The 12,302-nt window shown below is 35.2% G+C and overlaps 1 protein-coding gene across 7 annotated transcripts in view; it reads right to left on the minus strand.

The window, feature by feature from the left end:
• Adamts20 (ADAM metallopeptidase with thrombospondin type 1 motif 20) overlaps positions 1–12,302 on the minus strand; it is a 205,625-nt gene that overhangs the window by 38,015 nt on the left and 155,308 nt on the right. For 5 of the 7 annotated variants that reach the window (XM_021243106.2, XM_021243105.2, XM_087200196.1 and 2 more), the window contains 6 exons: positions 9,939–10,139; positions 9,024–9,153; positions 8,610–8,704; positions 8,429–8,523; positions 7,163–7,296; positions 2,743–2,834 (listed from right to left, as the gene is read on the minus strand). In XM_021243106.2, coding sequence (XP_021098765.1) covers positions 2,743–2,834; positions 7,163–7,296; positions 8,429–8,523; positions 8,610–8,704; positions 9,024–9,153; positions 9,939–10,139 — 747 coding nt within the window. Of the gene's footprint in view, positions 1–2,742; positions 2,835–3,241; positions 4,734–7,162; positions 7,297–8,428; positions 8,524–8,609; positions 8,705–9,023; positions 9,154–9,938; positions 10,140–12,302 lie in introns of those variants that run through there. The other 2 variants (XM_021243108.2, XR_002388903.2) reach the window with 2 other exon arrangements.

The raw sequence follows: 12,302 nt of genomic DNA on the forward strand, positions 1-12,302 counted from the left end.
TTTGAAGGCTGTGTAGAGGAGCCTGAGCCTTCAATTGACCCTGTGGTTGATGACATTGTCCATAGGCTTGCAGGTAGACAGTGGTGATGTTGAGGAACTGGTGGAGGAACACTCAGAGAAACTATCTACAGAGGAACTTCAGCAACTTCTGGCTGAGCAACAGAGAATGGGGAAGGGGAAGGGGAGTATCAACATTCACTGCAGCAAAGTTCTTCTGAAATAAAAGAAATCCAGAAAAAATGGACAGAGCTACAAACATTTGTAGAGAAGACCTACCGAGACAGAGAAAAAGCTAATTGTTGCATTCACTTGCTTAATGACAATATCTACAGGACAGTGTTAAAGAAAAGACAGAAACAGACAACCTTAGACCAGTTTTTAGTTCTGAAAAGATTGAAACCTAGGGAGCCAGAAGCAGGTCCTAGTGGGTTACAGACCCTCCCAAGGAGAGAAAGGACACCAGAGAGCCAGATTCCTGATGTACTTACAGAAGAGGACTCTCCTTCCAAGTAATAACTACCTTCCATTTCATCCTCCCTAACTTGCAAGCCAAAGATTTCAACTTGAATGGTGAGTATAGTATGAAATTGTTGTTTCTGGTAAACTAGGCACATTTTACAACTTTTTGGTGAATACACTAGGAAAATTATTGGTGTTTCTGGTAAATTATGCACATTACACAACACTTTTTATTCTGAAAAGATTGGTTAAGGGCTTCTTTGGGAAGTTCAGAATGTATTATGGATATTTTCATTATTTCTTATGGGAAAAATAGTCTTGACGTGCAAGCAGCTTGAGTTACAACCAGCCCTCACGAATGAATTGAGTTCATAAGTTAAGGGTCCACTGTACATTCTATGAGGTAAATTTTTCCCTAATACTCAAAGGAAGGCATCATAAGAGAAGAAAATGATAGAACAATATCTTTCAAGATCAATCTGTAAAAATATAGACAAATATTGATGATTTGTTTGGGCTCCAGATTTCGAATTCCCTTTATTGGACAATTCTTCACATTGAGTAAGAGTCTCTTGCCCTGTTCATTTTTTCTAAAGTAGCATACATGGCCTCACTCTTCTTTCATTCTTGCTTTTTAAATATTTAAAGATATTTATTTTAACCTCTCATTTGTTTTCAGACTACTTTCTTTGTTTTCTTTAAATTCTCCTTTTTATCCTTAATAATCTCTTCCTACTCCTAACTAGATTAAAATTACCTTTTACAGGCAGAAATTTAAAAGTGAATGATATTCCAATGTCAGTTATAAATAAATTTTAAGGCCTAATATTGTATAGTGTTTCGGTACTTTATAATTTTACCTGGCCAATAATAAATCATTCTCTCCTCTGAGTCCCATGGAAATCTTGGTGGTGAAATAAAACACCCAGGGGTCTTTCACACAAAATTGCCAGGTTCTATTTGAATTTCTGAACCTAAGTTAAAATGTGCACATTTATTCCAGTTAAATCTTTCTTATTTGTTTCATCCTGTAATTTCAATGTCTCTTGATCATTTTAAGTCTTCTCTAATATAGAAAATATCCTCTAATCATAAGAAAAACATAAGTTTTGTGTCAGATGGTGAAACTGTGAATGGAAAATTCCAAGAAGAGGGGGTTGTGGAAACCAACAGGTATTTCTCTTCAAAATGAAATCAACATATTAGTTACTACCACAGGTGGTAGATTCGATCCAGTTATCTATGAATCTACTGAAAACTGGTATAGTCACCTGGCTTACAATTTCCCACCTTATTATAAAAATATTGTTTGTATAAACTATATAAAGTACCTTTTATAAAATGAGAGAGTAAATTTTCTCCTAGAAACCACACTCTACCACGTAAATGACATCCAGGTTATGTGAGGAGGACTCCAGAAATAAAGGATGAAAACAAGAACAAAAGCATAGAAATGTACTGTCTGTACATTTCATAGGTAATAAAATATAACTTTTGGAATTTGTATTAGTCAGTTTCATATTACTATAATGAAACACCTGAGTCAATTAACTTTTTAGGGAGAAAAGGAATATTTTAGCCCATAGCTTTGGAGGTTCAAAACCAAGATAAGAAGTCCCATATGCTCAGGCCTCTGGTGAAGGCATCATGGAGGCATGCTGACACCACAGGCCAGGAAGCAGCAAGAGCTGAGCCCCACAGTCTTCTTCTAGGATGTACCCCCATACCCTAAGGAACTCCCACTAGGCCAGCCCTGCCTCCTAAGGGTTCACAGCACCTCTGATATTCCACCCTGCATACCAAAGCCTTTCCCCATGGACCTTTGGGGGACACTCATCTAAACTACAGCAGAATGACACAGACCCAGATGGCTGATGTAACTGATGCTTGTACAGTGTATGAAAGTCACATGTTTATGATCTGTTCCTTTACTATTTAATGAATACCCATTCATTTCCATGAACTAAGTGGAAAAATTAAAAATATATTACAGAAGGAGAAACAGGATCTGAAAAATCTAAAGTTCTTATTAATATCTTTCAAATAAACCTAGTATTGGCAAAGATATTTTTCCTCTAATGTTTATCTATAATCTTTGAAATAAAGTACATATATAGGAAGATATATATATATATATATATACTTTCTTATATATATCTTTATATATATAGGAAATTATATATAATTCTGTTTTTTGCAATAATCTGATCAAGAAAGTGAATGAAGATAAACATTATCTTTTTTTCAAAGAAAAAGAAAAATAATCAAATAAATATGAAATACCTGTGGGCATCTGGAAGCGCTATAGCAATCTCCAGCTGTGGCAAATGGAACTGCTTTTCCAACTAGTGTCTGGGAAAAAAGAAGATCTGTAGCTAGAAAATAAAAAAGTTATATTTTATAGCATTGGGACAATAATGTCAGATATGCAGTTTTCTTGTTATTGTCTTAAATATATTTGTATAATTAGCTCAAAAGTATAAGAAAAAAGGTTTTCATAATTATAGTCCATAAGATAGAATAGTCTGCCAATGAATAAATTTTCTTTAATATAAAAATATTCATCTCATAAATTGCCTTCAAAAATGACAAGTACATCTGTAATTGAAACAGAAGATTTAAAACTAAATAAATGCTTTATTATATCTTACAGCACATACCTAAAATAAAAGAAATGGGGTTGGAAGCAAAAATACAGAAGAAAAAAATTATTTAAAGGTAGATAAATTATACCAAAGCAATATATGAGTACTTATATTGCATATATAACAATTGATTTGGGCAATCCAAAAACACCAAGCAAAAACATGTACCACTTTCTTTGATATCTTATGTTATTAAAATATATTATTATTTTTATTCTTTTCATCTTATTTTTTATTTTGCTACCAAAATTTCTGGACTGGTAATAGCAATGGAGAGTCTACATAAACTATCAAAACTATAATCATTGTTTCAAAAACAGGTTGGAAAGGATCCTAAAATTCAGCTGTTCCAGTCATTTATTCATGCCTGAATCACTTAAATAATATCCTAACCAAATTATTCAGACAGTGGTTCTCACTTCCACTGAGTTGTTGTTTCAAATCATTTTACTTTGTGAGAAATTGAAAGATCATGTCATTCCCCATGATGCCACCAGTTCTCTGGAGGCAATCCCCAAAGGTAGCATTTCTGCAAATATCTACCTTATTCCGTGGACAGTTAGCAAAACTAGGAGGTACCCATGATGTGCCAGAATAAAAGAGTGCCACACAGTGAAAGCTAATTTTGTGCATCTCTCCCTAAATTCATGTATAATCAAGTGGTGTTGATGGCTTATAATTGGCCATAGTGTGAATATGCATGACATGGAAATTGACAAATACTACAATTCATGTGCACTGCACTTGCAAGTTAGGCTAGATCAGAGCAGAGACACAGCTTTCAAAGTATGATTTGCTATCTCCTCCAAAAGCATAATGACCAGCCAACAGCATCACTTTCATAAACCAGTTATACAATGAAGACTCCTGAGTATATATCCACTCTGTTTATCTCTGATGAGTTCCAGCACAAATATCACACTCCTATAAGGCATCACTATTGGATGACCCACAAGTATCTCTAACTTAATATGTGCAAGCTAAAAGAATAAACTGCTTCTTCAAATTTATCTCCCCCACTTTATTTCCAGTCTCACTGATCTATATACAACCAGCCATTTGGTTATTTTGGAAATCTTTCTAAAAAGTCCACGTCATTATTTTCCACATTCCTTCCATCAGAAAATTCTCTAGAGTTACCTCTTTAATATTTTTTTTTGAAATAGCTTTTGTTCCTGACCTAGTACCCTAAAATGATCCCCGTATCACTGTCTTCCTGAATAATAACATTTGGTTTCTTTTTTTCACGAATACCATAAGGAGGATCACTGTCACTAGTATACATTTCTCTTCATGACCTGCTCCAAAGGAACTTCTCTAATAAGCTACTGTCCCTCAGCCTCCACTCAAGTCATGCTTACATGAACTAGATGACTTTTATCTTCTGAAATCACGAAGATGGTTCTCCCTTCCATGACTTTATTCATGCTTTTCTCTCTACCTGAAACTACCTTCCCACACTTTTTGGTTAACTTGAATTTGTCCTCAAAATTGTTCTAAATAGCTGTCCCTAAAGCTTCTTGAGGAAAGTAAAGACTTCTAATTCAAAAAATAGTGACTTTCCACTTATCTTATGTTGGACACTCGTAAATACTTGGAGCACAACAGTGATGAAAAACAGGCTGAATCCTATCAGAGAATGAGAAACAATAAAGTAGCTGTTGGAGTATGTTAGAGGTGACAATTGCTATGATTAAAAAATACAGCAGGGAAGTGAATTTTGAAGAAAGGGAATTTAACTTATTAAGTAGGTGAATTTCAGCAAAGGCCCTCAAAGATGAATGAGTAAACCACATAGAGAATGGTGGGATGAGTGTTCCAGGAAGATGGAACAGTAAAGGCAAAGGCCTCGTGCTCAAGGAACAGCAAAGACCCAGTGTGTTTGGAGCACAGTGTGCAAGGAGAGTAGGAAGAAGGCAGTGAGGAGATCATGTTGAGTTTTGTTGATCAGTGAAATAATTCTTGGTTTCATTGAGTTAGATGAGAAATGTCTGAAAAGTTTTGAGCAGAGCTCAGGATTAAAAGATCAAATGAAATAATCTACAAGACATGACACATCATATAATTCATGAGATCACTCTGCCTTATCTGTTGAGAAGAGAATCTAGATCAGAAGCAGAGAGAGTGGTGCAATACTCTGCAGGAATATCAACTGTTAGGCAGACTTGGACCAAGTGTTAGCAAGTGAGCTAGTATGAGATTTGTCGTATATTGGAAACACTTTAGGCTGCCATAACAAAATTCCACAGACTGGATAGCTTAACCAACAGACATTTATTTCACACAGTTCTGAAGGCTGGAAGTCTAAGATCAAACAGTCAGAATGGTTGGATTCTGGTGAAGATTATTTCACTGACTTGCAAATCCTGCTTGTCTTTATATGGTAGTGAAGGAGCTCTGGTATCTCTTCTTCTACATGCCCTAAAGGGCATTTATCTCATTTTGAGGGACCTATCCTTGTGACCCTAAAATCTAAATAAATCCCAAATTCCCATCTCCAAGTACCATCATATCGGGTGTTAAGGATTCAATATATAAATTTTGGAGAGGCACAATTCAGCCCATTGTAGTATGCATGTTAAAAATTCACTTGAAGTAATTTGATGATGATGGACTTAGTTTGTGGGAGACAGGGAGAAATTAAAGATATTGATAGGTTTTACCTATAGGAATGCAGCACCACATGCAGCATCCAACATTAAATCCTGTGGAAGATGAAGAGTGGTTACCCAAGCTGAGAAAAAGTCAGAAAGATCAGAGAAAGAGTAGCCAAGAAAGGTACACAACAATGATGGTGCGGTGTCCTGGAAGCCAAATACTGCTACTTTACCAGGTAAGATGAAAGCCAAGTATTTATTATTGGATTTAGAGATGTGGAGGTTACTTACAACTTTGATAAAGCCTGTTTCCTGGAAGTAACATGAAGAAACCAATTTGAATGAGTTCAGGACAAGATGGGGAAAGAGAAATTAGAGAGCAGGAGTAATAAATCCTTTGAGAAATTTTACTATAAAAAATCACAAAGAAATTGGACAGTGGCTGTAAGGGAGGAGAGTTGAAAGAGTTTGCTTTTAATTATAAAAAGAAAAAAGAGCATATTTTCTATTCAGTATATAAATGACTCAGCAAAGAGGAGGATTTAATGATGCAGGAGAAAGATGAAAATGTATTGAATTGATGTTTTGGAGTAGATACAAGGAATGAACCTTGTATAAGCAGAGGAGTTTGCTTTAGATGAGAACATGAATAACCCAACTACAGCAAATAAGAGAAGAGTCAAAGTATGCAGGTAAAAATTCCAGTGGGTTGGTAGATGTGGTGGTTGGAACTTGTGGAAATTTCCTCTGGGTTGTTCTTATTTTCTCAGTGAAATAGGAAGGAAGATCATCAGCAAGGAATAGAGTGGAGATGTTAAGATTTTAGAAATTTAAAACTAGAGGAGAAGTTGAATTTGGAATGAGGAAAGTGGAAGGGGGGGATGCACTAGAGAAATGCAACAGGATTACTTCTTGGTAGCATCAAGGGTCTGAGGAGAGCTCCGTAGTTGTGGCTTTAATATGACACCAATCAGAGTCACATATGGTTATGCTTGCCTAAAGTGCTGTAGTCTGAGGGCAGGAGGACCACGTGAGCCCAGGAGTTCAAGATCAGCCTGGGCAACATAGTGAGACCGCCCCATCTCAAAAAAGATAATAAATAAAAATAAAGTGATATCGGTCAGAAGGGCTATGTGCTATTTGTCACATACAGTTTCATGGCATAGGTGTGGAATTGGTGAAAGGTTTAATTGCATCAAGATTTGTTTTTTACTATACAAGTTTGAAGAAGAAAAGGGAGACCAGATAAACGTGTCTGTATTTGATACTGTACACTCAGGGCCCCAGCCCAGTGATTGGCAGTAGGGATAAATAAAACTTTTTTGATAAATAAAATTTAAATGGCAGGCAAATTAACTGTAAATAAGCTATTGAATATTGATTATGTTCCTTGGCAATCACATGCTATTTTTAATATCATATGGAGTTTTTTTGTTTTAAAAATAAAGATTTCATACTTACTTTTAATTTGCATGGAAGTGAGATCAATTCTTATTTTGCTGAAAACAGTGTATCCAGCTGCTAGGTAGTCATTTTTACATTTGCAATCTTTCCTCCTACTTCCGTTAAAAGGACATTCATATGGATTTTGTAGTCTGTAACAACATTGGAATATTTTTAGTATGAAATATAACGGTTAGACCTTAATGTGGATGAATGGTAAGTTTCAGAAATGAGAAAGTAAAAATCATGCACTCCTACTCTTCAATATCATATTATCAACAAGTTAAGTGACAAAGTAGTAATCTGGGCATGGTGGTGCATGCCTGTTATCTTAGCATTTTGAGAGGCTGAAACAGGAGGATTGCAAGCTCAAGCCCAGACTAAGCAACTTACTGAGTCAGGTAGACCCAGTCTCAAAATAAGAAATTAAAAAAGGGTTGGGGCTGTAGCTCTGTGTGAGGCCTTTGAGTTCGATACCCACTTTAAAAAAAAAAAGTAAGATACACTTGAGTTTAACAAACAAATTTCTCAATGGGAAATTCAAGGTCAATTTATAGAAAAATAATTCAAATGTAACGTTGTTAGTTTTTCTTACTGAAATTAATCTGATCTCTATGAAAATACACATGGGTCTTAAATTTGTCATCCTCTTTTGTTCTATCACTTACCCACATTTTTAGTCTATCTCTGCATGGGCACAGGTTATTGCCCAGGTCCTTATTATTGAACAGCCATGGACAACAGATGGCTTATGTCCTAATATTTCCACCTGCTTCTAAATTACTTGTCAAAAATGTGCACTATTCAAGTGCTACAATGAAGACTGGAACTTCTTTTTATTAGTCCATTTTGGTAATACATAGGGCTAAGGCTCATTTTGGTAAGTTCGTACATGCATTTATTATATCTTGATCTTTTTCTATTCCATGACTCCTCTTGGCCCTTTCTTTCCTCTCTCTGTGATCTCCTTCCCCATTGCTAAAAGTCACCTTCTACTTTCCTGTAATCTCTCCTTTCATTCATGAATTAATTATGTTTCTCATATAAGAGAAAACATATGGAATTTAACTTTCTGAATCTGGCTTATTTCACTTAACAAGATGACCTCTAGTTCCATATATTTTCCTATAAATGACATGATTTAATCCTTCTGTATGATGGAATAATATTCCACTTGTATGAATACCACATTTTCTCTATCCATTTATCTGTTGACAGGGTTCTAAGCAGTTTCACTTTTAAGAGCTCTAAAAATACACCAATAGGACAAAACACAGCTAATACCTTAATCCATATACTTCAGAAAAGTTGTCTTCTTCACCTTTGACCAGTGATAAATATTCCTTGGGGTTCTCCAAGTGCATGCCCACACAATGTATCTAAACAAAACATACAAACATGTAGACAACTTTTTCCAATGACAATGACCAATGTTAATATCAACCAGGAACTGCTTTCATAATACCTTTATTATTCTTCCTTTGATGTTCAGATAATAGTCACCATCCTCGGTAATATTGTTTTTAACTTGGATATCTTTGCAGGTGGTAAATGATTTACCTTCAAGGACAAGTTAACACACCTTATCAACACTGAAGAAGTTACAAACACAGCATGAACTTACTCATAAACATTGGTACACTCTGAAGATCTAATACCTCATGTTGTAAATTAAATGACTGCTCTGTATGTTTTTTTCACATTTTAACCAAAACTTCTTATTAAGTAATATTTTTTTTTTTTATTGGTACCATGGATCGAACTTGGGTCCTTGCACTTGCGCAGCAGGCGGCAAAACCACTGAGCTAAATCCCTGGCCCAAACTAAAACTTCTTTGGAACTCTTAGATACTAGATAAAGTTTGAATTCTGTTACTTACAGTCATAGATGTAACACTTCTTTTGAGCATCAGGTTTTAAGCGCTTTAAACACAAGTCACTGGGCCAATCATTCTCATCCAAGCATTCTACTCTTCTCTCCATTATCCCAACTCCACAAGTCACTGAGCACTGTAGAGAGAGTAAAATTTGAAGATAAAATATTTAACAGGTAGTAAGTCTAGTAAATGCTTCCTCTTTTCAAAGTAGGTTCTCTCACGGTCAAAACTGAGAATCAGTAATGGTTAGAATGACTCAAGATACAAAAATACACAAGAGACTGCACAGAAGGAAAAAGTTACTTAGGCACAAGCCTGATTCTATTATGTCTCACTTACTAGCTTCTTTTTATTTATTTTTGTAGTTATATCAATAGTACATTGTAAATTCCTAAAAAGCATTAATTAATAATGGTTATTAAGACTACTAAGAGTTTTTCCTCTATCAGTTACAGGCTAACTTTGCAAAGTAATATTTATTCTTTCCAGCAATTAAGTTAGGAGTAAAATATAGTTCAAAAAATACTCATTACTCATATGTTTGATATTTATTTATTCTTTTCAGCAATTAGTTTTGGTGTATAATGTAGTTCAAAAAATACTCATTACTCATGTTTGAGATTTATTTACTTCTTTATTAACCAATAAATATTTCTTAAGTACCAGTAAAGTACAAGCCACTGATTTCATGATTTTGTAAGGAGCAGAAATAATTCATAAGTGTATAAGCAAGTTATAACGAGCATAAGAAAGAGATAAAGGATATATACAGATAGCTGATAAATTAGTTTTTAGACAACAAGATTCATGAAGGATCCAACAGGATCTCTTAGGATCTAGTTAGTCATGCAGATTTCCAATCATTTCACCCTGGAAAGTCTTTTTAAAAACATTTTAAATTCCTTATTATACACTGACCTCGCTCCATTTGCCAACTTTCCAAGTGGTCACATGCAAACAGCTTTTAATACTGCATTTGTAAACCTGAAAGGGAGGTAGCACAGGGCATTCTCGATAGACTATGGGCCAAAGTTGATGGGGCTTATATTTCTTAGTAGACTGGATCCCAATGCAATATGTAATCCTTTGTCCATAACTAAATCCACAATTACCTGCACACTGAAAAATACATAATTACAAGGAGATAAGAAGAAGGAATTTAACCAAGGCCTCTATTATTTGTTAGCTGCTTAATGTATATATTGCTGTGCCATCTCCACAACAATCTCATTTAATTAGCCTCATAGACAAATGAGTTAACAAAGATTTGAAGACATTAGGCAATTTCCCCAGCATTTTACCAATAAACAGAACCCAGATTTAGGTGAGGTCTTCTATCTGCAGAATCCATGGTTTTCATCATTTTATTTTGTTTTATGCTTTTATCTTTTTTTCCATTACACCACTAAAAATATCTTAATTGAATGAAACTATTTACCAATAAGCATAGTTTTGGAGAAATGAAACATATTGGAAGTTCTTACCTAATATTAAGGACATTTATTAGTCTTAACTTATTACTAACGATGTATAAGTTATGATACATTTCTCTTAATACATGTAGTATAGTCTAATGCCATTTGTTTAAATAGGTAAGTAGATACAGGACTAAAGTCCCAGACTGAAAACAGGAAAATAGACATGCTTCTGGCAAAAATAAAGTACAAAGGAACAGATCTGCCTTCTAAACTGCAGCAACCACACACCTGGATAAAACTTATTAAACAGTGACTTTTAAGGTACTCAACATGAAGCAATAAAACGTAGTGATACCTGCAAGATGGGAAACAAACAAAATGACTCTAAAGTTATTCCAGTCTGTTGCTTTGAAAGGTCAGGGTACAAGGAAAGGAGAAAGTAGTGTTAGAACCAGTGCACACATATACATATTAGAACACCAACCAAAACCAGAGAATGAACCAACCAAAAGGCTTAGAAGTTACTTTACGCTACCTGGCAGTCACACGGGGCCAAGTTTAACACCAATACTCTCCAACCAGACTGAAACTTTATCACATGGACAATAGGTAGAGAGCTCTAAAAGGTCTCACCACAGTAGAAGGGGATATTCAACCCTAGATTAACCACTGAGCCGCCCTCGCCTAACAAATCATATGAGCAAAGCAAGAGAAGATCAACTGCTTCCAGACAAAATAACTACACCCCATAATAAAGCTCAAATATATGTATAGGAATATAGTATACCCAGGAAACAATAAGGTTAAATTTATGATGTTTGACATAAAATTAAAAATTAACTAGCATGCAAAAAAGCAGAAAAATCAGACCCATAACAAAGAGAAAAACTCATGAATCAAAACATACTAGAGGGATGACATCAAGGAAAATTGCAAAGTAAGGACATCTAAATATTCTCTTCTCCATACAGCAGTGAGGAAACTGGCAGAATTTATTTTACCAACTTTTTAGAACTTTGGAGATTAATCAAAGATTGAGTACCAGGAGGCATGTATTCAAGAAACACAGCTGAACTTTGGTAAGAAGAGCGAGCTTTGTGTATCTTAAATTACCACATTTTCAATATCTCCTTTCCAGTTCTGTAGTAGCCTAAACAATTAATAGTCCTGCAGTGAAGGGTGAAAACCAGCAATGTGGCAGCCACTGACCTGGGCAGAAAAGACTTAGGCATTCTTCAAAGCCGTTCCCAAAGAACCATCACTATGTCAACTGTTCAGTGATTTTATGGAAGGCAACAGTTGTAAGGTTGTCTTTATTTGACTTGATTTTTCAGTGCTAAAGCTGTGAAGACATTTGTTCAACATAACTGAAGCCACTGTTTAACTTTGCAACTTTCAGAGGTGGTAGATAATGGTGCAACAACAGTCTAGCCAAAAAAGCTTTTTAAACAAAGTTGGAGAATTAGATGTCCAAGGGGCTTTTAAGATCTCCAATATATCAGTAGGAATGTCGAAGGCCATAGATATATATAGGGTTACAAGATGTTCAGGGCTGTCCACATGCTTAGGAAATACCTGAGGAGAGCCTATTCTTTCACCTCTGACTGACCTTGCAGCAGGAAGTTAAAGTTAAGAAACAGTTGTCAATTGCCTGGCTGAGTATTGAAGATGCACACACATGTATGAAAACATGCATAACCTCTTAAAACTTGCCTCCAAGTATTTAAGGAAATTACTGTCTAATCATCTGACAACTAAATTAGGTTAGCAGAGACATTAGTGACCACATGTCACACAAAAAAATAAACTTTAGCTCACAAAAGTCACTAAACAAACAATAGCGAATGGGAACATCAACAATTTT

Source organism: Heterocephalus glaber, unplaced genomic scaffold (genome assembly GCF_053883595.1).
Source record: "Heterocephalus glaber isolate CG9 unplaced genomic scaffold, H.glaber_assembly_v1.0 deba00001733, whole genome shotgun sequence".
In the NCBI taxonomy this organism is placed as follows: domain Eukaryota; kingdom Metazoa; phylum Chordata; class Mammalia; order Rodentia; family Bathyergidae; genus Heterocephalus; species Heterocephalus glaber.